The following is a 21882-nucleotide window of genomic DNA, read 5'->3' as shown; positions in this document are numbered from 1 at the left end:
TACCAAGGAAGAAGATGCAACCCAGGCAATGTTGAAAGAGGAGGTAAGTCAGACACTAGAAGGGTTTAAAATTGATAAAGAGGAAGCATTAGATAGGCTGTCTGTACTTAAAATGGATAAGTCACCAGGACCAGATGAGATGCATCCAAGGATACTGAGAGAAGTGACGGTGGAAATCGCAGAGGCACTGGCCATAATTTTTCAGTCTTCCTTAGACTTGGGGGTGGTGCCAAAGGACTGGGGATTGGAAACGTTACACCCTTGTTCAAAAAAGGGTGTAAAGATAAATCCAGCAACTACAGACCAGTCAGTTTAACTTTGGTGGTGGGAAAACTTCTAGAAAAAATAATTCGGGACAAAATCAATAGTCACATGGACAAATGGGCGGCACAGTGGCGCAGTGGTAAGCACCGCTGCCTCACAGCTCCAGGGACCCAGGTTCGATTCTGGGTAGTGCGTGTGCGGAGTTTGCAAGTTCTCCCTGTGATCGCGTGGGTTTTCGCCGGGTGCTCCGGTTTCCTCCCACCGCCAAAGACTTGCAGGTTGATAGGTAAATTGGCCATTATAAATTGCCCCTAGTGTAGGTAGGTGGTAGGGAATATGGGATTACTGTAGGGTTAGTATAAATGGGTGGTTGTTGGTCGACACAGACTCGGTGGGCCGAAGGGCCTGTTTCAGTGCTATATCTCTAAATAATTTTTAAAAATAAATTAAGGAAAGCCAGCATCGATTTCTTCAGAGAAAATCATGTTTAGCTAACTTGCTGGAGTTTTTTGAGGAGGTAACAGAGAGGGTTGATGAGGGCAATGCTGTTGATGTGGTGTATATGGACTTTCAAAAGGCGTCTGATGCAGTGCCATACAACAGATTTGTGAGCAAATCTGTAGCTCATGGAATAAAAGGGACGATAGCAACATGGATATGGAATTGGCTGGGTGACAGGAAACAGGATGTTTTTCAGGCTGGAGGAAGGTTTGTAGTGGACTTCCCCAGGGATCAGTGTTGGGACTCTTGCTTTTCCTGATACATATTAAAGACCTAGACCTTGGTGTACAGGGCACAATTTCAAAGTTTTCAGATGATACGAAATTTGGAAGCATTGTGAACTGTGAGGAGGATAGTGTAGAACTCCAAAAGGACACAGAGAAGTTGGTGGAATGGGCAGACAGGTGGCAGATGAAGTTCAATGCAGAGAAATGTGAAGTGATTCATTTTGGTAGGAAGAATATGGAGAGACAACATGGAATAAAGGGTAAAATTCTAAAGGGGCTGCAGGAGCAGAGGAACCTAGGTGTATATGTGCATAAGTCATTGAAGGTGGCAAGACAGGTTGAGAGAGCGGTTAATAAAGCATATAGTATCCTGGGCTTTATTAATAGGGGCATAGAGTACAAGAACAAGGAAGTTATGTTAAACTTGTATAAGACACTAGTTCAGCCTCAGCTGGAGTATTGCATCCAGTTCTGGGCGCCGCACTTTAGGAAAGACGCAAGGGTATTGGAGAGAGTACAGAAAATATTCACGAGAATGGTTCCAGGGATGAGTAACTTCAGTTATGAAGATAGATTGGAGAAGTTAGGACTGTTTTCCTTGGAGAAAAGAAGGCTGAGAGGTGATTTGATAGAGGTATTCAAAATCATGAGTGGTCTGGACAGAATTTATAGAGAGAAACTGTTCCCACTCCTGAAAGGATCGAGAATGAGAGGGCATAGATTTAAAGCATTTGGTAAGAGAAGCAAAAGTGACATGAGGAAAAACTTTTTCACGCAGGCTGAGAACGTGGTGGAGGCAGGTTCAACTGAAGTATTCAAAAGGGAATTAGACAGTTGGATGAAATGGAGGAATGTGCAGGGTTATGGGGAGAAAGCAGGGGAAGGGAACTGAGGGAATTGCTATTTCAGAGAACCAGTGCAGACATGATGGGCCGAATGGCCTCCTTCTGCACCGTAACAATTCTGTGATTCTGGGACATCCAGACAAGACATTGGCCACACACTGGCACACTGGAGACCTTGAGCTTTAGTCGCAGCATTCATGATGAAAACCAAGACTCTGCTCAGGACCTTGGCCAAGTGGATCTTTGCTGAAGATGATCCCAGAGTGGCCACGCTTTTCAGGGTGGTCTGCAACTCAGCTAAGTGATCATTGCAGCATCCTTGGGGTCAGCAGCTAAAACAAGCCCTTTAATTGGCCCACTGCCAGGAGGCTACACTTAAATGCTGGAAGTGTGAGGAGTGCATGAGTGAGTGAATAAAGATATAAGGAGTGAAAAGCAAATGATACTAGCCAAGAGCTTGGCAGAGTCCACTAATCTCATACTTTCCCTCACACAATATCACTACAGCCCCCTCCTCATAAATGAGTCAACAAGCATTTTGGCGACTCCCCTCCTCGCGACATGTATTCCTTTTTGTTGTTTGCAGACTTCTTCTGAAAGCAAATATAAAAAGGAACACATGAGTACTTGGTGCTCCTCTGCACTGAATGACTTCTCATCCTCGGCGATTTCAACCTCCATCTCAAAACTTCTGGTCCTTCCTCCTCAGAGTTTACTTCCCTCCTTTCCTCCCTAAATCTCTCCCTTCATATAAACTTTCCTACCCACATATATGGAGACCCCTCAATCTAGTTACCTCAAGTAGCCTCACTAGTGCAATCATAAGTATCACGGATAAGGCAATCTTTGATCATTTTACTTATATCACTCTCTACCCACATTCTCCTCCCAAGCCCATTTCTTTCTGTATCTGACCCTGGAAAAAAACTCTCCCAAGCAACTCATCTCTGCATTCAAACTCCCAACTCTCTAGCCTTTGACCTGTTAGCCATCATGATACCTCAACAGCTATTGATTCGTTAAATCACACCATCTTCATTACCTTTGATACCCTTGTCCCCACTAAAACTATTACTCTTTCCCACCCTAAGTCACTCCACCTGGTATATCCTTCATCTCTGCTCCCTTAAGTCCAAGGGTTGTAGAGCTGAACGTCTTTGGCGTTAAACCACTCAACGCAGCATCAGGCTAAACCACTTAAAGCTTTATTGGGCAATGCTCTCCGTCACTATAACTTCTCACTATTCAAAGATAATTCAGGAATGCAAAAATAATACTGGGCTTCTCTTCTCCACCACCATCTTCTTAAACCACCTCCCCTGCTTCCTCCATCCTCAACTCCAACAATAATTGCCATGAGTTCATGGACTTTTTTGTTATATAGATCAAGACTACCTGATCAGTTGCTTCCCTCCCTTCCCCTAGCTTCCAAGGCCCAACTTCCGCTTAGATTCACCCTTCCCTAATCGTGAATTTTCCTAGTCTCTCTCCTATCTCTCCTCATGCCTCCTCCAAGCTCATCTTGTCCATGAGACCCACCTCTTGTTCTCGAGACTCTATTCCTACTAAACTAAACAACCACTCAACTTCCCTTCCTGGTTCCTATGTTGGCTGACAGTATTAAGAGTTCCCTCTTCTCAGGTTCTGTCCCCTTCTCCTCAAAAAAAACAATCCTTGACCGCTCAGTCCTTGCGAACCACCACCCATCTCCAACCTCCCTTTCAGCTCCAAAGTCCTTGAACATGTTGCCGCCTTCCAAATCTGTGCCCATCTTTCTCTGAACTCCTTGTTCAAAGCCCTCTAATCAGGTTTCCGCCCCCGTCATAGTACCAAGACTACACTTACCAAAGTCACAAATGACGTCCACGTTAACTGTGACAAAGGTAAACTATCCCTCCTCAATCTGTCTGCAGCCTTTGACATGGTTGACCACGAATTGCTGCTCACAATGTCTTGCCACCGTTATCTGGATGAGTGGGACTTGCCTGGTTTCATTCATATCTATACTGTCATAGCCAGAGAATCATCTGCAATGGGTTCTCTTCTCACTCCCGCACCGTTTACCTTTGGATCTACCCTTGGTCCCCTCCATTTTCTCATCTACAAGCTGCCTCTTGGCCACATCATCTGAAATCATGACATCAGTTTCCATATGTACACTGACAACACCCTGCTCTACCAACACCCGCACTCCCCACCCCCACCCCCACCTCTCGACTCCTTCTCCCCTCTAAATTGTCAGACTCCAGTATTGGATGAACAGAAATTTCCTCTAATTAAATATAGGGAAAACTGAAGCTATTGCCTTCAGGTCCTCAGCAAAAACTCTGTTCCCCCGCCACCAACTCTGTCCCTCTTCCTGGCAACTGTGAGACCAAACCAAATTTTTCATATCCTTGGTGTTATATTTGATCCCGAATGAAGTTCCTACAACACATCTGCAACATCACGAAGACAGCCTATTTCCACCTCCATAACACCACCTGATTTCAACTTTGCCTCAGCTCATCTGCGGCTGAAACCCTCATCCATGCCTTTGTTACCTCCACCCTTGATTATCCCAATGCATTCCTAGCCGGTCTCCCTCTGTAAACTTGAGGCAATTCAAAACTCTCCTGCCTGTGTCCTAAATTGCACCAAGTCCCACTCAATCGTCTTCCCTGTGCTCACTGATCTAAACAGACTCCGGGTCAAGCAAAGCCACATATTTAAAATTCCAATCCTTGTTTTCAAATCTTCATGGCCTCGCCCTTTCCTATCTCTGTAATCTCATTCAACCCACAACCTCCTTAGATCTCTGCACTCTGGAAATGCTGCCCCATTGAGCATTCCCAATTTTAATCACTCCACCTTAAATATTCAATCCCTCCTCCACCGATGCAGGATGGCAGCAGTGTACTCTTTACCAGATGCACTGCAGGAACTCACCACGCCTCCTTCAACAGTACCTTCCAAACCCGTGACTTCTTCCCCCCAGAAAGAGGAGGGCAGCAGACGCGTGGGAACACCACCATCTGCAAGTTCCCCTCCAAGCTATACACCATCCTGACTTGGACTGTTCCTTCACTGTTACTGGATCAAAATCCCGGACCTCCCTCCCTGTCAGCACTGTGAGTGCACCCGCACCAGATGGACTGCAGCGGTTCAAGAAGGCAGCTCAAAACCACCTTCTCAAGAGCAATTAGGAATGGGCAACAGAATGGGCAACAAGTGCTGACCTTGCCAGTGATGCCCACAATCCCATGAAACAAATTTTAAAAAAACATTGTTAGCTCTGCCTTCAGCTGCTGAGGCCCCAAGCTCTGGAATTCCCACTCTATATCGCTTCACCTCTCTTTCCACATTTAAGTCACTCCTTAAGACCTACCTCTTTGCCCATGCTTTTGGTCACTGGCCTAATATCTCCTTATGTAGCTCAGTGCCCAAATTTGCTCCACAACGCTCCTGTGAAACACCTTTTATTACATTAAAGGTGCTATATAAATCCAAGTTGTTACTTGTCACACTTAATGGGCCACGGATTCAACATACACTGATGGCAACATTGCATAATCCAGGAACAACATGAATATTACAGAGCAGATAGAAAGATAAATCAGCTGGCAAAGTACAGTGCATTCTTCCCTTGTGAAGGTGCAGCAAGTTTAAAGTACCAATCAGGTACAACGTAAGGCAATATTGGAAGAGTCGGTCACATGTCAACCACTTACCTTGGCAACCTTGTGTAACCCAACAAATATCTTCCTTATCTGCTCCCAGGTTCAGGGCACAGGTGAGAGAGCATTCATTCCCTTTTTCACCCCATCCATGCTGCCTTGGCATTGGAATGGTGCTCTCCTCCAAATTGAAGCACTCTTCTCTGTTGAAGCTGTGTCATGAAGTGGTACAGTTCTCAGTCACTGTCCATCCTCAGCCAAATTCTCTCCTCAATCGCAGTACAATTATGAGACTGCATAGCAGCCTTTTAAGAACTGTTGGCACCCGGTAATACACCATTGACCCCATGTTGCTCCCAGTAAATCATATACTAAGCACCCCCTATTTATTGAAATGAATTGACCTAGCATGATGTGAGGTTAGCACCTTCCCTGATGTACCTTTTTGGAAAAAGGGGAAAAGATCGCAGTGGCATACAGCTAGGTTGGCTATTTCCTCATAAAAGTCCAGGACACAGAAGAATGTAAATCTTTATTAATTCAAAAAATTCACAACTTTTATCCAATGCACAGTAAGTAGTGTATGCCTAGACCCTTGTTCAGGCTACATTGCTAATATAATTCATAGATGTTAATAACTAAACATAAACAAATCATGGTGCAATAGTTTTGACAAAGTTTGATTGATTGCTTTGTCTCTTATGCATAAGGATGTCTCTGGCGTGACTCCAGCTAGTTTGACGTGACTCCAGCTAGTTTGATGTTTATATTCTGTTTATATCACTACAGCAAATCTATTACAATCAATCTTGAGAGATGTTTCATTTTTACGATTAAACTTTACAAGTCCTCCAAATCATATTTGATTCCATCCAAACATTTTTGGCATTTATCTTTGTGTTAGTTGGATTTTAATTGAATCACACAGGGAGGATTAGAGTTGCAAAAACTAAAAATATTTGGTTGCTATTCAAGTTGTTCTTAAGTCTTCAGGTAGTTAAATGTACAGATAATTTTATCCACTCCAATAATTTCCAGTCTACCTAATTAAGAAATTCCCAATGCTAATTAATACATTTTGCCATATGAGTATCACCATCAAGAGGAAGCATTCAACCCCCAAACAGCTTACATGCCTAATTGTACTCATTTAACTCTCCTTAAAACAGCCAATTTATTTCCTTCCGACTACAGGAAGATTGACATTCTTTATAAGATAAGGTGGGGTAGCAGTTTTTCAATTTGGTAGGGCTTCAGGCTGTAAGTCAATGTTAAGTTTCTTTTTAAAATTTTGTCTTGCTCTGAAAAGCGGGGCAGTACAGAGACAAAAATCAATCCCTATTACAAGACAAAATATGGCCCTGAACCCATGAAAATTAAATACTAAAAAGATTAAGAGCTGTGTTGGTTAAGAAGGAATGTGGAAGGTCAGATACCTTTAATTCCTTAAGAAAATCTATATCTGGACCTTTTCCGTAGATGCAAGGGGAAATTAATGGAAGAATATTGGTCAAGATCCTTAACAGGTGTGTGCCTCAACCTACCTAATTTTCCAATATCTGTTTCATCCAAGCAATCCAGTGCTCCTGGATGTAGATCCAGGATATTCTTGTTTGTACTCTTCTTGAGATCATTTGGTCAAACCTCACTCTGTTTAACAAAGGATTCTCTTTTCAGTACCAGAATTAGTTAAGTGTAGGTAGAGAACTGTGGGGAGACTTTTGAATTGGGCTTCAAATGGGTGAAATTTGGACACCCACAGCAATGCAGTAGTTGGGAGGCCCAAACCACTTTCAGGGTTCGGGCATCATTAACATCCTCTCAGCAAGCTGGGTACAGCAAATGGTCAAGCATCTATGGCAGATGCTGGGGAGCAGTGCAAGAAAGGGTCATTAGAAGGTCACAATATTGCTGTGGGTTCCGATGAAGCACTGCTGCTCCTGCCGGCCAATGTTCCCTCTAAGCTGCACAGCCACCTGCAAGTTCCCGCATAGGCCATGCACAAGTTGGCCACGTTAAGTTATTGCGCATGCGTGGCTGTGCAAATAAATTTAAAGGTAACATGCGCTTAAACGAATCAGCCATGCATTACAAAACAAAATTAGAGGGTACTTTGCTCCCAGTCCATCAAAATCAAAAATCTTTGTGAAAAAATCCCTTAAAACCTAGCTTTGAGAAATGACTCCTGTGGTCCCCTATGGTGGCAAATACAAGTGAGAATTCATCATCCGAGACTTCAAGAATGAATAGTAGGAATTTAAAGGTTCCTCTGATTAAGCAGTTACGTCGTAAAAATCAAACAACTTTGAGAGATTATACTATCTTATACTCAATCAGTGGCATGACATTAAAACCCCGAACAACTGAATTTCTTAGTCTATGAAAATATACCATTTTGCCTCAAATATTTATACTTTGCTAAAAACTCCAGAAAATTTAAAGTCAGCCTTACAAGCAGTAGCATTTTATTCTGTAATATTGATAAAAAGAAAATAGTAACGTTACTCAACCAGATCTGCAATCGGTGGCTCAGATTCGTCCCCTATAAAAAGTTTCCATCTAACCTTTACAATTTAATTTAGTGTTCATGGCACACTAAAGTCCTGTCCCCACATCGCACAAAAATCACTTATAAGGATGCCTTAGCTTAATATAAAATTTGCTTGCATTTCAGGTTTCAAAATAATATGTTGCCTTGCAAGAAAGCTATTTAAAATCACGACCTTCTCCTTTCAGTTCTATAATGATGCCAGTGTTTACCCCTTGTAATTTCACAGCACACAAGAGTTAGCAATTCAAATTATATTTACAGTGTTAGCAATCCAGCAAGTTAGTCGCTTGGCTTATTCACTTTCAGGTAATTTTTAATGCACGGTTAATTTTGCTCCTTCAATTAGTGCTTCTTCATATGCTTCATTGCACCTTCTTAGATTTAAAAATTACAATTGTGTGTGTGCACAAAATCTTAATTTTGTTAGTATAACATTATTATACTATGCCCCTTAAAGATTTCATATTTTGCAAATGTATTTCAATAGTTTAATCTTCAAGTAATTATTTAAAAGAGACCATTCCACCCCAACAAACGACTAAATACAAATGACTATAGCCACTTATACATTATTTTTAATCCAATTCAAACTCAGTTGGAAACTCCAAATTCAGCTCAAATTTATTTTTTCTCATTGATTCATGTCAATAATTCCTAGGTTCTGCTAGAACAAGCTTTTGAGTATTCTCATTGGCCTGGAAAACTGTTGGCTGTTCTCCAGAACTGAAATCCCTCAATTTGATGAACATTAAAATTTACAATCCATCCTGCACAAGGAATTAAGTATGATTATGTCAAGCCCTGGCATGATCATCTCCAAGTCAAGCCTTTTGACGAGTCATTGTTGAACAATCTTTTTTTTATTCAGTTACTATATTTGCAGAACTGTCTTGTTGGAGCCTATTTTGTTGTTCTATATCTGCATTGGCTACTTCCACTCTCAAATGTAGGAAATCTTTTTGTCAGTCTGCATTATTTCGATTTCCGAAGAAATGCTTTCTACTATAAAGCATCCTCCATCCCATTGTTACCTCTTGAATCCCTGGGGATCTATCCTTGGCCATCTCTTCATCTCGTCTACGTGCTGCCTCTTGGTGGTGTCTTCCAAATACATGGGGTCAGCTTCCACACGTACCCTGCTCCATCCCTCCACCACTTGTCTTGACCTCTCCACTCTATGGGCTGGAATTTATGAGTGCAATGCCATTCACGGTGGTGCGCTCTGATATCGCCGGTCTTCCCGCGCGGATGCGCCATCGCTAAGCCCCCGCGATATTTCGCGCAGGGGTTCATTTAAATGGAGGGGGCAGAGCAGCCACCCCCGATGATGTAGAGGGGGCTGCCGTGCCAACCCCAGCAACCGCGTCCTGCGTCATTTTTAAAGGGCTTGAAGCCCTGAGGAAGAAATTGAATTTTTAAAGTGACATTACTGTGGATTTTCTTTAAATAAATAATTAAAAGCTGGAGGCCTTTCCCCAACTCCCCCACTGTTGTTTGCATTGGCCTATATCACGAACAAGAACTTTATTCCCACCTGAACTTTCCCCCCCAACCTTGTCACATTTACCCTTCAACCCCTTCCCACCATCCCCACACCCAATAAAAAATGTTTTCCTCACTCCTTCCCCTGCTGCCCCGATAATTTCACTCCTCCCCCCTCCCCACCAGTGTTTCACCTCAGAACTCCGAACAGAGTTCCGAAGGCACGGGAGATGCGGCCGGCAGCTGTAATATCGGTGTGGGACAGCAGCCAGAACAAGATAGGTTTATTTGAATGATTTTACCTTAATTATGATATTAAAATGAAGTACCCGCCGCTCGGCCGCACCAAGGCCTTGCCGCCGCCGGTAAAATGCAGTGGGGCCTTCTCGGCATCGGGGGTCATGGCGGCCCTCTCCCGGACGAATTTTCCAGCCCACCACCCCCCCCACCCCCGGCCACAAACCCCGATGACAGAGGCCTCACAAAATTCAGCCCTACATGTGTTGAGTGTGCCCGTTTTGGATAATTTTCTCCAGTTAAACATTCTATAAATGGAAGAGCTATCATCTTTGGCCCCCACTACAAACTCCATGAACACAGTCTCATGTTGAACAAGAATGTTCATAACCTCACCACCCTATCTGATGTCTCACTCAGCTTCTGATTTCAAATTCTCTCCATTATAAAGACTGCCTATTTCTACCTCTTTAACACCACCCAATACAGCCCTTACTTCAGTCCATCATGCCTTTATCACCTCCAGACTCAACTATTCCAATTTTTCTTCTGATCGACCTCCCATCCAAATTTTTAAAAATCGCATCATATCCTTGCCACTCCCTATCTCTGTAATGTTCTACAATCCCTCCCGCGAACTCTGCTTTCCTTCCACTCTAGCCTCAGCTGTCGACGTTGTACACCTGAAATTCACCAACTTATTCCTCTCCAATTTCCCCCCTTCTGTTTTATGTTCCCCCTTAAAACCCCACCTTTCACCCAAAGTTTTGGTCAGCCTTCCCAATATCTCCTTCATTGGGGTGAAAGGCTATTGGGGGTAGACAGGGATTAGAAGTTGAGGTTACAATCAGATCAGCCATGATTGTATCGAATGGCAGAGTAGGTTCGAGGGGCCAAGTGGCCTACTCCTGCTCCTAATTTGTATGTTCATATTGGCTCGGCACGTGTCTGATTACACTTCATTGGGACATTTATCTGCATTAAAGGTACCAAATAAATGCAAGTTGTTGTTTGTAACCCACAAATCTGAAATTACTATTCCTACAGAAATTTTGGATGATATCCAGAGTTCAGAAAGTTCACTGCTTCACTCTCATCGTTAACACACAACTCCCAGAGAGTCCAGATTTTGATTTACTGTAGAAGATAACCTTCACCTACAGGAATGAGTAAAGCAACATCAAACTTGGTCAAAAAGTGTCACATTAATGCATGACCAGACCTCCAAGTGCATTGCTACAGTTTAGGAATGCTTGGTTGAGTTCAAAGTAGTTCAGATTAATTCCTTTCTCACTCATTCTTACAACTGTTTCATCTTGTAAGGGAAAAACAGTATTCTTGAACTTATTGAGTAGGAAGTATATCATCTAACTTTGATCATCATAACATGAAAATGCTTATAACTGGATTTTATCTGCATTAAAACCTAATGTAAATGCCTTGATCGGCTTTTAGCACTGCAGCTTCTCAAAGGCAACAGAGCAATAATCTACCACACAAATTCACCAGGGAACATACTACAAATGAAGAATACCAAATTAATCCAAATGTAAATCTTTCTATGTTGTATCCCAAGACTTCATGAAGAATCAGTAAATAGCAAGGCCAATTACCCTGCGTAACAAACATTTTAACACATTTCTTTTTTTATGTCTTGTCATTAGTGAAAAACTGAACAGCCTTAAGTATTGTGCGGCATCATCAACACAAAAGACTGTAATGTTAACACCCACTGTACTTAAAGCCCTCTGCCCGAATAAATGTTGTACAGTAGTATCCAAAAACAAAATTAGTGCATTCATGAAACAGCATGATAAGCTCATTTTAAAATTGTTTGGATACACTGTTGTAGTTCTCACAATGTTTGAGCATACATTAACAGATTCCAGGGTATCTACCATAGAAACGTGCAACATTCTGCCATTCAAATAAGAATGTTTTTGTTTCCGACTTGAAAGGCTGAATGATGAACCGGAGGGCAAAGAACAGGCAAAATGATTTAAATAACGTCAGTTACTCTATGATTAAGGCTTTCTTTACAACTAACTTTACATAAAATACCTATTGTGCTTGGAACTTAGGAATATAAAGAACCTTCAAGCTACTAGGATTGCATGGATTTGTCTACCTAAATAAGATCTGAGAAAGATTATGTCCCATTTTAGACCATGCATCTTGAAAGACCCTACAGTTCCCCTATCTCGGCACTCAACATTTACTCAAACGATTCCAGGGATTTGCCTCTACTGTCTTACCCAAGAGAGTATTTAACATAAACATTCTGTGAAAATTTCCAGACACAAGTCTTAGGTTTGTCTTTTATTAGTTTAACAAGTGTTTGCTTCTCCTGATTTCATGGTGTTATTTGAAGTAGTGTTTCAGATCTACCTTTGCTGTACAATTACTGTATTTATATATCTCTGCAAGGTCTCCTTTTAGGGCTGAATAGACCAGGGGATCAGCTTTGTGAATTTTCTCAAAACCATCTCCAGTAGCTCCCTTAAGTTTTGGTTGACCACAGTACTATACGGTTTGACTATAATATGTGCATGCACAGCTTAGAATTCTATTTACTTCGATTGAGGCTCCAGTCACGTTCTGTGTCAAGATTCTGAAAGCTCAAACATCTCAACTATTTAAACAGTGTTTATGGAATAAATTTTATTCTCCATTTTTCTTCCTATATACAGTTCCTTACACTTGTCTGTATTGAACTGCATCGGCCATTGTTCCACCCACTTACATATCTTGATTGATATTTTCCTGAATTGTCTCCTCTGTATTAGCTGCCCCTTCTAGAGTGGTACCATCTGCAAATTTGGGTAATTTGCATTGAGCTTCTGAACCCAAGTTTTAATATAAATTTGGAATAATAATAGGATTACAACACCAATTCTTAGGGCATTTCACTGCACTTACTTCTACCCTTTAGCTTTAAAAAAAACATATTTGCAGGTTTTGACCTAAAATTTGAGTTTAAATAGTAGCTTTTCTTTGTAACTTTGTCACATTTCTTTTTGGTAGTCAAGGTACATCACTTCATAGAGCTTTCCAATATGGATTTGAAAAATTAACCTGGAATGTAATTTTCTCAAAACAAAGCCAGTGTAACAGGATCTACTCCTTCTGAAACTACATTGGCTGCAGTTTACTAAATTATAAAATGCACTTAACTCAAAATGCTGAAGTATGCACATTTGGTGCCAACTTCAGTTTGTTTTCCTATGGAAACACAACAATCAAAAGCCAGTAAATAGCATGTTGTGAACAATGAATCTTTAAAAGTCTGCATTCAGGATCACTTCTCTGGGATTCATCTGACACTTCAAATATTCATCCATATTTTTCCAACTTACATGATACAACAAAGGACTCCTCCATTAACTAATATCCTTCTTTAACTTTATAAATAGCCTATATTGTATTTTTACTCTCTCATCCTAGAGAACCGAAATGTCATGTTCAAAGTAGCAATAAATTCCAATAACCAACTTTATACCAATGTCTAAATTTCAAACGTTGTGCATCTAAAATAAAATTAAAATCCCCATATTTAATTAACTCAAATGCTGCCAGTAATACTATAAAGATTCGTCAGATGCTGCAATTTAACTCCTGTTTGGAACAAGTTTTTAAGTCTACTTCATCCGGTTCTGAAAATCTGGCTGAAGGATAAATGCCAACATTTTAAACAAAGAATCCAGTGAATCCGTGCCAATTTCTATATAGACGGGAACAAAAATGCGTCTGCAATATTAAAAACACAATAAGTATTGCATTCTATGTTTCCACAATTTCAGAAGTTAATATTTCAAACACAAATAGCATTAATTAAAGTATTATTTAGTTAAATCGCAGCATTTAAAAGCGAGCTGAACGACCTCTCATTTTACATCTGAAGTGAGATTGACTAAACGAGCGCATACAATTTTCAAAGCATCTCTGCAGTCGGTGCGCGTTTCCAACACCTCCCCCCACCCCGCCCCACCTTACCTGCGGATGCAGTTGCCTTGGTAACAGGCTGTCCCCTGGAGTCTGGTACAAGCGGCTGCTTCATCTCGGCTCGCCAGCTCTCGGCAGCTGCAGCTGCATCCCAGCCAGCAACAGCCGCCCCCGTCTGCGGACTGGCACCAGCACTACTGTCCGTCTGCTCAGGGTGCTCTCCTTCGCTCCACTCTCCCTTTGCAAGCGGCTGGACGAAAGGATTGCTCGCCATGGTGGATGGATGGATGGAGTGTGAGGAAGTGCGTGTTTTTAAAGAACTTGGTCTCTTTGTGTAACTGTTTTCACTCCTACTCCCCCGCCTCTCACTCTGAAGCCTGTATGAAAATGGCTTGTTTGCTTCAGTGTTTCTACCCTGACGTCAGATCTAGGAGGATGAACTAAAAGATTGAGGTGGCTGATGGGAATCATTCCGACTACAGCTGAACGTAAATATTTATACATTAGAAATTAATCAATAAAATTATCACGTTGACAATTCTTTTAAAGAAACATTAAAAGCGTTGACTATTTCGAAAACGTTATAAACATATTTTCCCCCCATGGAGTCACTGAAAGAAGTTGTCCATGTAATGAATTATTAAGAACCCAATGTCTGATCTGTATTCACATGCCTAACCGATCTCTGGACGATCATGTTTTATTTAACGTCCCCACCTTGGGACTGAAAAGTAGCCCTTGGGTTTTAACAGCCACACGTACATTGATGCCGCACCCATTGAAACTGTAGAATTTTGGCCAGACTATCTGCGTTCCAGCCGACACCGCCTTTTGTGCACGGTGGAGTTTTTCCTCATCACTTACCTAGATGGGAAGTACAAGAAATTGATTAATCTTTTGCCTTCTGCTCAGATCTAATCATTTTCCATGTATATGTATAGATCTGGTTATAAACAGTAAAAAATTGAAGTTTATTTCCAGTAACCCCGGAGAACTGACTTTCTCTGATTCCTGATGAAATATTTGGAGAGGATGACCGTGAAATGTGCAAAGATATGCGAGTAAAAGTGAAAAACTGTTAGTGCTATTGTTTTATTTTCGTGGACCATGACACACGTGGAGATAGGAGAATTTATAAAGAACAGGGAAATGGCGGAGAAGCTAAACAATTACTTTGTGTCCGTCTTCACGGAAGAAAATACAGAAAATCTCCCAGAAATACTAGGCAACCCAGGGACTTGTGAAACTGAGGAACTGAAAGAAATTAGTAATAGTAAAGAGGTAGTACTTGAAAAGTTAACGGAATTGAAGGTTAATAAATCCCCTGGACCAGATAAACGACATCCCAAAGTGTTGAAGGAAGTGGCATTGGTGGTTATCTTTCAAAATTCTGTAGATTCTGGAAAGGATCCTGCAGACTGCAAAGTAATAAATGTAACCCCACTATTTAAGAAGGGAGGGAGAGGGAGCATGGAGAACTACAGAACTGTTAGTTTGACATCAGTAATAGGGAAAATGTTAGAATCCATTATAAAGGATGTGAAAACTAGACACTGAGAAAATAATGGTAAAATTGGGAAGCGTCAACATGGATTTATGAAAGAGAAGACCTGTTGGAGTTTTTTGAGGATGTTACATGTGGCATTGATAAAGGAGAACCAGTGGATGTGGTGTATTTGCATTTTCAGAAGGCTTTTAATAAGGTCGCACACAAGAGGTTAGTAAACAAAATTAAAGCACATGGGTTTGGGAGTAATATACAAGTATAGATTGGGAATTGGTAAACAGACAGAAAGCAGAGTGTACAATTAATGGGTCATTCTCAGGATGGCAGGCTGTTACTAGTGGGCTAATGCAAGGATCAGTGCTTGGGCCACAGCAATTCACAATCTATATAAATGATTTGGATGTGGGGACCAACTGTAATGTCCCCAAATTTGCTGTTGACACAGAACTAGGTGGGAATGTAAGATGTGAGGAAGATGCAAGGAGGCGTCAAGCGGACCTGGACAGGCTAAGTAAATGAGCAAGAACATGGCAGATGGAATATCATGTGAATGAGTGTGAAGCTATCCACTTTGGAAGAAAAAACAGAAAGGCAGACTATTTCCTAAATGGTGAGAGGTTGGGAAGTGTTGGTGTTCAAAGGGACCTGGATGTTCTTGTTCACAAGTCACTAAAAGCTAGCATGCAGGTGCAACAATCAATAAGGAAGGCAAATGGTATGTTGTGGCCTTCATAGCTAGGGGATTTGAGTACAGAATGTTACGACCAGGTGAGAAAGGTGTCGAGGGGTCCCTTTCAGCCTTCACCTGGTCTTACAGTAACAGGATTTAATTTTAAAGACACCGTGTTTTGAGCTCCCTCTTGGTGAATCCTTGTTCACCGCTTTCCAGTTATAAGGTTAGGAAATGAGCACAAACTGGCTTTCTTAGGTTTAAAGAAGAAAAGTGAAATTTATTAAAACTTAAACTCTAATTCGGTTAACGCCTACGAATACACGCCGCGCCCCAAGTTAGCATGCATACCCGATACGCTCATGCAAATAGAGACAGAAAAGGGCAGAAGAAAAATCTCTTTCTCACCAGCTTTGGAATCTATTGAAGACACAGGAACCCCAAGAGGGAAAAGTGTCCTACAATGAAGAGATGAGAGCAGACAGGAGAGGCTGCAGTGAGCCAGCTACGAGAGGTCTTTTCAGTCCAGGAGCAAACAGTTTTCTGCCAGTTCAAAACTCTGTGGTAAGTTCAAATTCCTGCAACAGCCAGTTAGTCATGTGATTAAACTGGTCTGACCATGTCTTCTGTGTGTTGGGAGCAGGGGCAGGTTCCTTTGTTCCAACACTGCTAGTATGCAAAAAAAAAATTCAGCCAGGGGCTTGGCAACCCCTTGTAATAGGCCTTCTTTTCTTCCCAGCAACAATTTAAAGTTTAATGTCCATGTGGTGAAATTAATGTGCCTCATTCTTGGCAGGTGGGTGCCTGCATGACACCTCCACATCCAGGGGAATGAAATGCGATTTGAAAGAAAAAAGGCACATTTCATTAAAAGGTTTGAGAGAAATATAAGATGTAGAAAGAAAAACCATGCATCTCTTTCATTCATTTCCAGTCAGTCATGAATCCTAAAGTTTATTAAAATTGTCTTTTCTGGGTACGAGTGCTGCTTTAATTTCCCCTTTTTGGCATCCCAGTAACCATGTGGTTCTTTGGGGAAGCACTTCTTCAGTTTGACCATTGCCATGACTGCCAAGGGTCTTGGTTGCTGCTGAGGTAATGTTTTTTCCAGGAAGGTTAGTAGTGGGTCTATCCTGAACTCTCTTTCAGTGCTTTGCTGAATCATGCAAAGGCTTTTGATTTCAGGGGCTGGCTGGTTCCCTTCTTCTCTGACTGTGGGGGTGGATTCTTTGTTAATCTCTCCTGTATTCTCCTGGGACACCCCTGCCTGTAGGTATTTGTACAGACTTGACTGCACTCTCCTGTGGCACTTCGACTAGGTGAGGCATCATCATAATGGCTTCTGTGCCCACTAGAGGTCTCTCTTTGTCTCTGCAGATTCCTGTAAATGTTGTTAGCAATTGGGGTGGGGTGCTTCTAGAGGCTGCATTTACATAGGAGGATTTGGTGTCTAACATTTCAAATTTTTCAGGGTTGACTGACCGGACAGTAGGGGTTTTCATCTGGGATTCCTCCCAGACTTTAACTTGCCTTCTTGGTAACTTTTTCCCCTTCACTTTCTAAACCTTTGCCAGCCATGTGCCTGCCTGTCCCCTTTTTTTCTCGGCAGGGGTTCTCTTACAGTTCACCAGTCCTCCTAATGCCGGTACAGGACCTAGGGTACGTGTGACAATTCCTGCAGTACTCCACCACATCTTTGTGGAGTTTTGGCCAGTCAACTGCTGTGTTATGCGGGCTTTGGTCTTTTGTATGCTGGCATGTACAGCCACTGTAGTCTCGTGGGCCCTTCTTAATATTTCTCTCTGGTACCTCTAACTGGTGAACTACTGTCCACTCTTTGCTCTCAGGTCTGTGAGGAGAACTCCATTTTCTCATAAGTACCTCATTCTTTAAATAGTAGCAATCAGGGAGTCCCTCTGCTTCACTTTCAGACCGGGCAGCCTGTGCTAACTCTCGCAATACTGGGTCAGCTCACTGAGCTTCAGCTAGGGAAAATCCAGTTAATTAATTCCCTGGGTCTCCTAACTTTCCAAAGAAAGTCTCAGAAAGGCAGACCTCATGGTCATCTGCCTGCAGCGCCAATGCAGTCTCCTCTGGGGGAGCTGGTTTGATAATGGTCTGATCCACTACACATTTAGGGAAACTGCAGGGGACTGTCTCCCGCCACTGCCCTGTCTCTCTGACCTCCTGCGGTCCTTCTTTCACTAGTGGGTGGGGGAGGGGGGTGCTACGACCTTCACTCCTGCCAGATCATTACCTAGGAGCAGATCAACCCCTTCCACAGGTAAACTAGGGACAATCCCTACAGTCACCGGTCCCGAAACTAGATCGCACTCCAGGTGCACCCGGTGTACAGGTACAGGCTACACTGCCCTCCAATACCATTCACCATCAGTGTGGTGTTCACTGTACTCTCTAGTGGAAAGGTCAGGCCTTTTCCCAGTAAAAGGTATCTAGTGGCCCCTGTGTCCCTGAGAATCACTATGGGCTTGCTTGCCCCTCGAGGGGTATGGGGTTACTTTCCCTTCAAACACAAAACCCTGATAGCCTTCAGGAATCCTACTAGCTTTTCCTGCACTGGCCGTAGTAAGCTTCCTGGGTTGCACTCTTACTGTAGTTAAAGCCACAACTTGTTCTGCTGGGCTTTCCATCAGGGTCCCGTCTTCACTGAGTGGGTGTGCCCTGATTAGCCCTATCGGTTTTCCCTTTAGTTTCCAACAGTCAGCTTTTAAATGCTCCGATTTATTACAATGGAAGCACACTGGTCTCCAGGTCTCACTCTTGCTCACAGCACCTTCCTTTTTGGCTGGAAGACAGTCCCCTGTGTCTCCTGCTTTCCTTTCTCTCCTGCTTTCCTTTCTGTCCCAGGAATGCCAGGGCGGAGATCACCTTCCCACCCTTTGTCCTTTTCGGATTTGTGGGGGTGATTAGGAAAGGTTCTGCCTTGGGAAACTGACTTATAAATGAAAGCAAACTCATCGGCCAGAACGGCTGCTTGTCGGGCTCTCTGAACCCGCTGCTCCTCTACATTAGTCTTTATTGAGAGTGGGAGAGAGTTTGTACATTTCTCTAACAGAACTACTTCCCTGAGATTCTCATAGCTGAGCGTATTTTAAGATCCCTCAGCCACAGGTCAAAAGCGAGCTACTTACTTCTTTCAAACTCCAGATAAGTTTTATAAGCTTGCTTTTTGAGGGTTCTAAACTTTTGGTGATAGGCTTTGGGTACTAATTCATATTCCCGAGGATAGCATTTTTGGTCAGTTCATAATTTGATGAACTCTCATCTGGCAACAAGGAATAAACCTCATGGGTTTTTCCGGTTAGCTTGCTTTGTAGTAAAAGGGACCAGGTCTCAGCTGACCATTTTAGCTACCTTGCCAGTTTCTCAAAAGACACAAAAAACTCTTCCACATCTTCCTTATTGAATTTTGGGATTAGATGAGCTAGTTTTAACATTTCTGTACCCAGCCTTGAATTCTGCTCCTCCATATTAGCCATGCTTTCATTGGGGTTACTCTGTCACCCCCGAGTTAACTCAAGCCACTTCAGCTCTCTTTCTTCGGATTCTTTCTGGAATATTCTTTCTCTCTCTCTCCTCTCTCTCTTGTTCCTTCTCCTGTCTTTCTCTTTCTCGCTCCTGCCTTTCATTTTCACATTCCTTCTGGAAGGCTCTCTCTTTCTCCTTCTCCTGCCTCTCTCTCTCTTCTCTTTCCTCTAATTCAAGTTTCCTTTGTTCCAATTGTATCTTTGCTAACAATACTCTGTCTGGCTCAACTTCTAACACAGCCTCTGCTACTTCAGGTTCAAGGGAAAAATCATTGGCCACTACTCTTAGGAGTTCAGACTTCTTAGCCTTGGCACATACAGTGGTCCCACACTGCTCAGCCATTTTCCTCAACTCCTCCCAAGTTACTTCACCCTGGCTTGGAAAGCTACTAGCTTCAGTTGCAGACATGTTAGTATTCAATCACACACAACCACAAGAAAACCTGTATTAATCTTGCTCTTTTTTGATTGGGAACAATTTGGCTTCCCACTTCCAATTTCTATTGTTTCTCTGTGGGTAAAATTGCCGGCGCTAGCACCCAAATTTCTGTTACGACCAGGTGAGAAAGGTGTCTAGGGGTCCCTTTCAGCCTTCACCTGGTCTTACTGTAACAGGATTTAATTTTAAACACACGGTGTTTATGAGCTCCCCCTTGATGAATCCTTGTTCGCCGCTTTCCTGTTAAAAGGCAAAGAAATGAGCACAAACTGGCTTTCTTAGGTTTAAAGAAGAAAAGTAAATTTATTAACACTTAAGCTCTAATTCGGTTAACGCCTCCGGATACACGCCGTGCCCCACGCTAGCATGTATACCTGATACGCTCATACAAATGGAGACAGACAAGAGCATAAGCAAAATAAAGTGGAGAGGTTTGAGGCAATATCTGAAGAGTTTCTTGTTACTGTGCTTCGAGCTCACTGCAGAGTACCTTTGTAGACAGTTCTTGCGTGTAGGTAATTCTTGCTTTTTGTTGGGGTCCAGTATTCTTCTTAAACCTTGTTCACTGTAGGAGACTTTTCTCTCTTGGGGTTCCTGTTTCTTCAATGGATTCCAAAGCTGGTGAGAAAGAGATGAGAGCAGACAGGAGAGACTGCGGCGAGCCAGCCACGAGAGATCTTTTCAGTCCAGGAGCAAACAGCTTTCTGCCAGTTCAAAACTCTGTGGTAAGTACAAATTCCTGCAACAGCCAGTTAGTCATGTGACTAAACTGGTCTGACCACTTCTGTGTATTGGGAGCTGGGACTGGTTCCTTTGTTCCAACACTGTCTGCTAGTATGCAAAAAATGTCTTTTCAGCCAGGAGCTTGGCAACCCCTTGTAATAGACTTTCTTTCTTCCCAGCAACAATTTGAAGTTTAATGTCCATGTGGCAAAATTTTTGTGCCTCATTCTTGGCTGGTGGGGGCCTGCATGATAAGAAGAAACTATGTCTTGCTGCAATTTTCTAGAGCCTTGGTGAGACTGCATCTGGAGTATTGTGTACAGTTTTGATCACCTTATCTGGAGGGAGTGTAACGGAGGTTCACCATGACAATATTGAAAATGCGGGTCCCTTTAATTAAACAGGACTCATTTCAGTGTTAATAGAGAGCAGGTGATGCTCATTATAGTTTTGTATTTAAGGACTGGGTTTTTGCCCAGTTTGGGGCATTGCGTCTGGACAGAGAGTTAGTCCAGAAGGAAAGAGTAGGAATTGATGTTTGGACTGAAGTATGAATTGCCAATACAACAATTGTGGATCAGAGACTGTCATTTGCTTCCTCATTTTGGTGGCTGGACATCTGCCTGTTTAACACACCAAACTAATCCCTGGGATGGCAGGATTGTCTTATGAGGAGAGATTAAGGAAACAGGGCCTGTATTCTCTTGAGTTTCGACGAATGAGAGGTGATCTCATTGAAACTTACAAATTTCTTACAGGGCGTGACAGGGTGGATGTAGATAGGATGCTTCCCCTGGTTGGGGAGTCTAGAACCAGGGGACATAATCTCAGAATAAGGGGTAGGTCATTTAAGACTGAGATGAGGAAGAATTTCTTTTCTCAGAGGGTGGTGAATCTTTGGAATTCTCTACCCCAGAGGGCTGCGGAAGTTGAATCATTGAGCATGTTCAAGACAGAAATCAATAGATTTCTGGAGACTAAAGACATCAAAGGATATGGAGATAGTGCGGGAGACTGTCATTGAGGTAGATGATCAGCCATGATCTAATTGAATTGCAGAGCAGGCTTGATGGGCTGAATGGCCTACTCCTATTCCTATGTTCCTACATAATAGGTAGTTTCTGTTTGCTAAAAAAAAGAGAACCAGATACATTAGACAAGTCACATAAATTGCCTCAATTCTGGAAATAGATTGATAAACGTTGCTCCTCCCTAAAGCTTTCTCGTTTAGATACTCTAGTACTTCACAACAGGAAGATACCTTGTTGGCAAGTACACATGGTCCTCTGG

The 21882-nt window shown here is 42.4% G+C and overlaps 1 protein-coding gene across 4 annotated transcripts in view; it reads right to left on the bottom strand.

The window, feature by feature from the left end:
* Positions 1–14124, bottom strand: part of rtn1a (reticulon 1a) — a 226021-nt gene extending 211897 nt beyond the window's left edge. For all 4 annotated transcript variants that reach the window (XM_068038825.1, XM_068038827.1, XM_068038828.1 and 1 more), the window contains exon 1: positions 13757–14124. In XM_068038825.1, the coding sequence (XP_067894926.1) occupies positions 13757–13979 (223 nt within the window). In that variant the 5' untranslated portion in view covers positions 13980–14124. The remainder of the gene's footprint in view (positions 1–13756) is intronic.
* Between the last annotated feature and the right edge of the window lie 7758 nt (positions 14125–21882).

This window comes from Heterodontus francisci, chromosome 9 (genome assembly GCF_036365525.1).
Source record: "Heterodontus francisci isolate sHetFra1 chromosome 9, sHetFra1.hap1, whole genome shotgun sequence".
Lineage (NCBI taxonomy): Eukaryota > Metazoa > Chordata > Chondrichthyes > Heterodontiformes > Heterodontidae > Heterodontus > Heterodontus francisci.
This window is presented reverse-complemented; position numbering and strand designations above follow the sequence as displayed.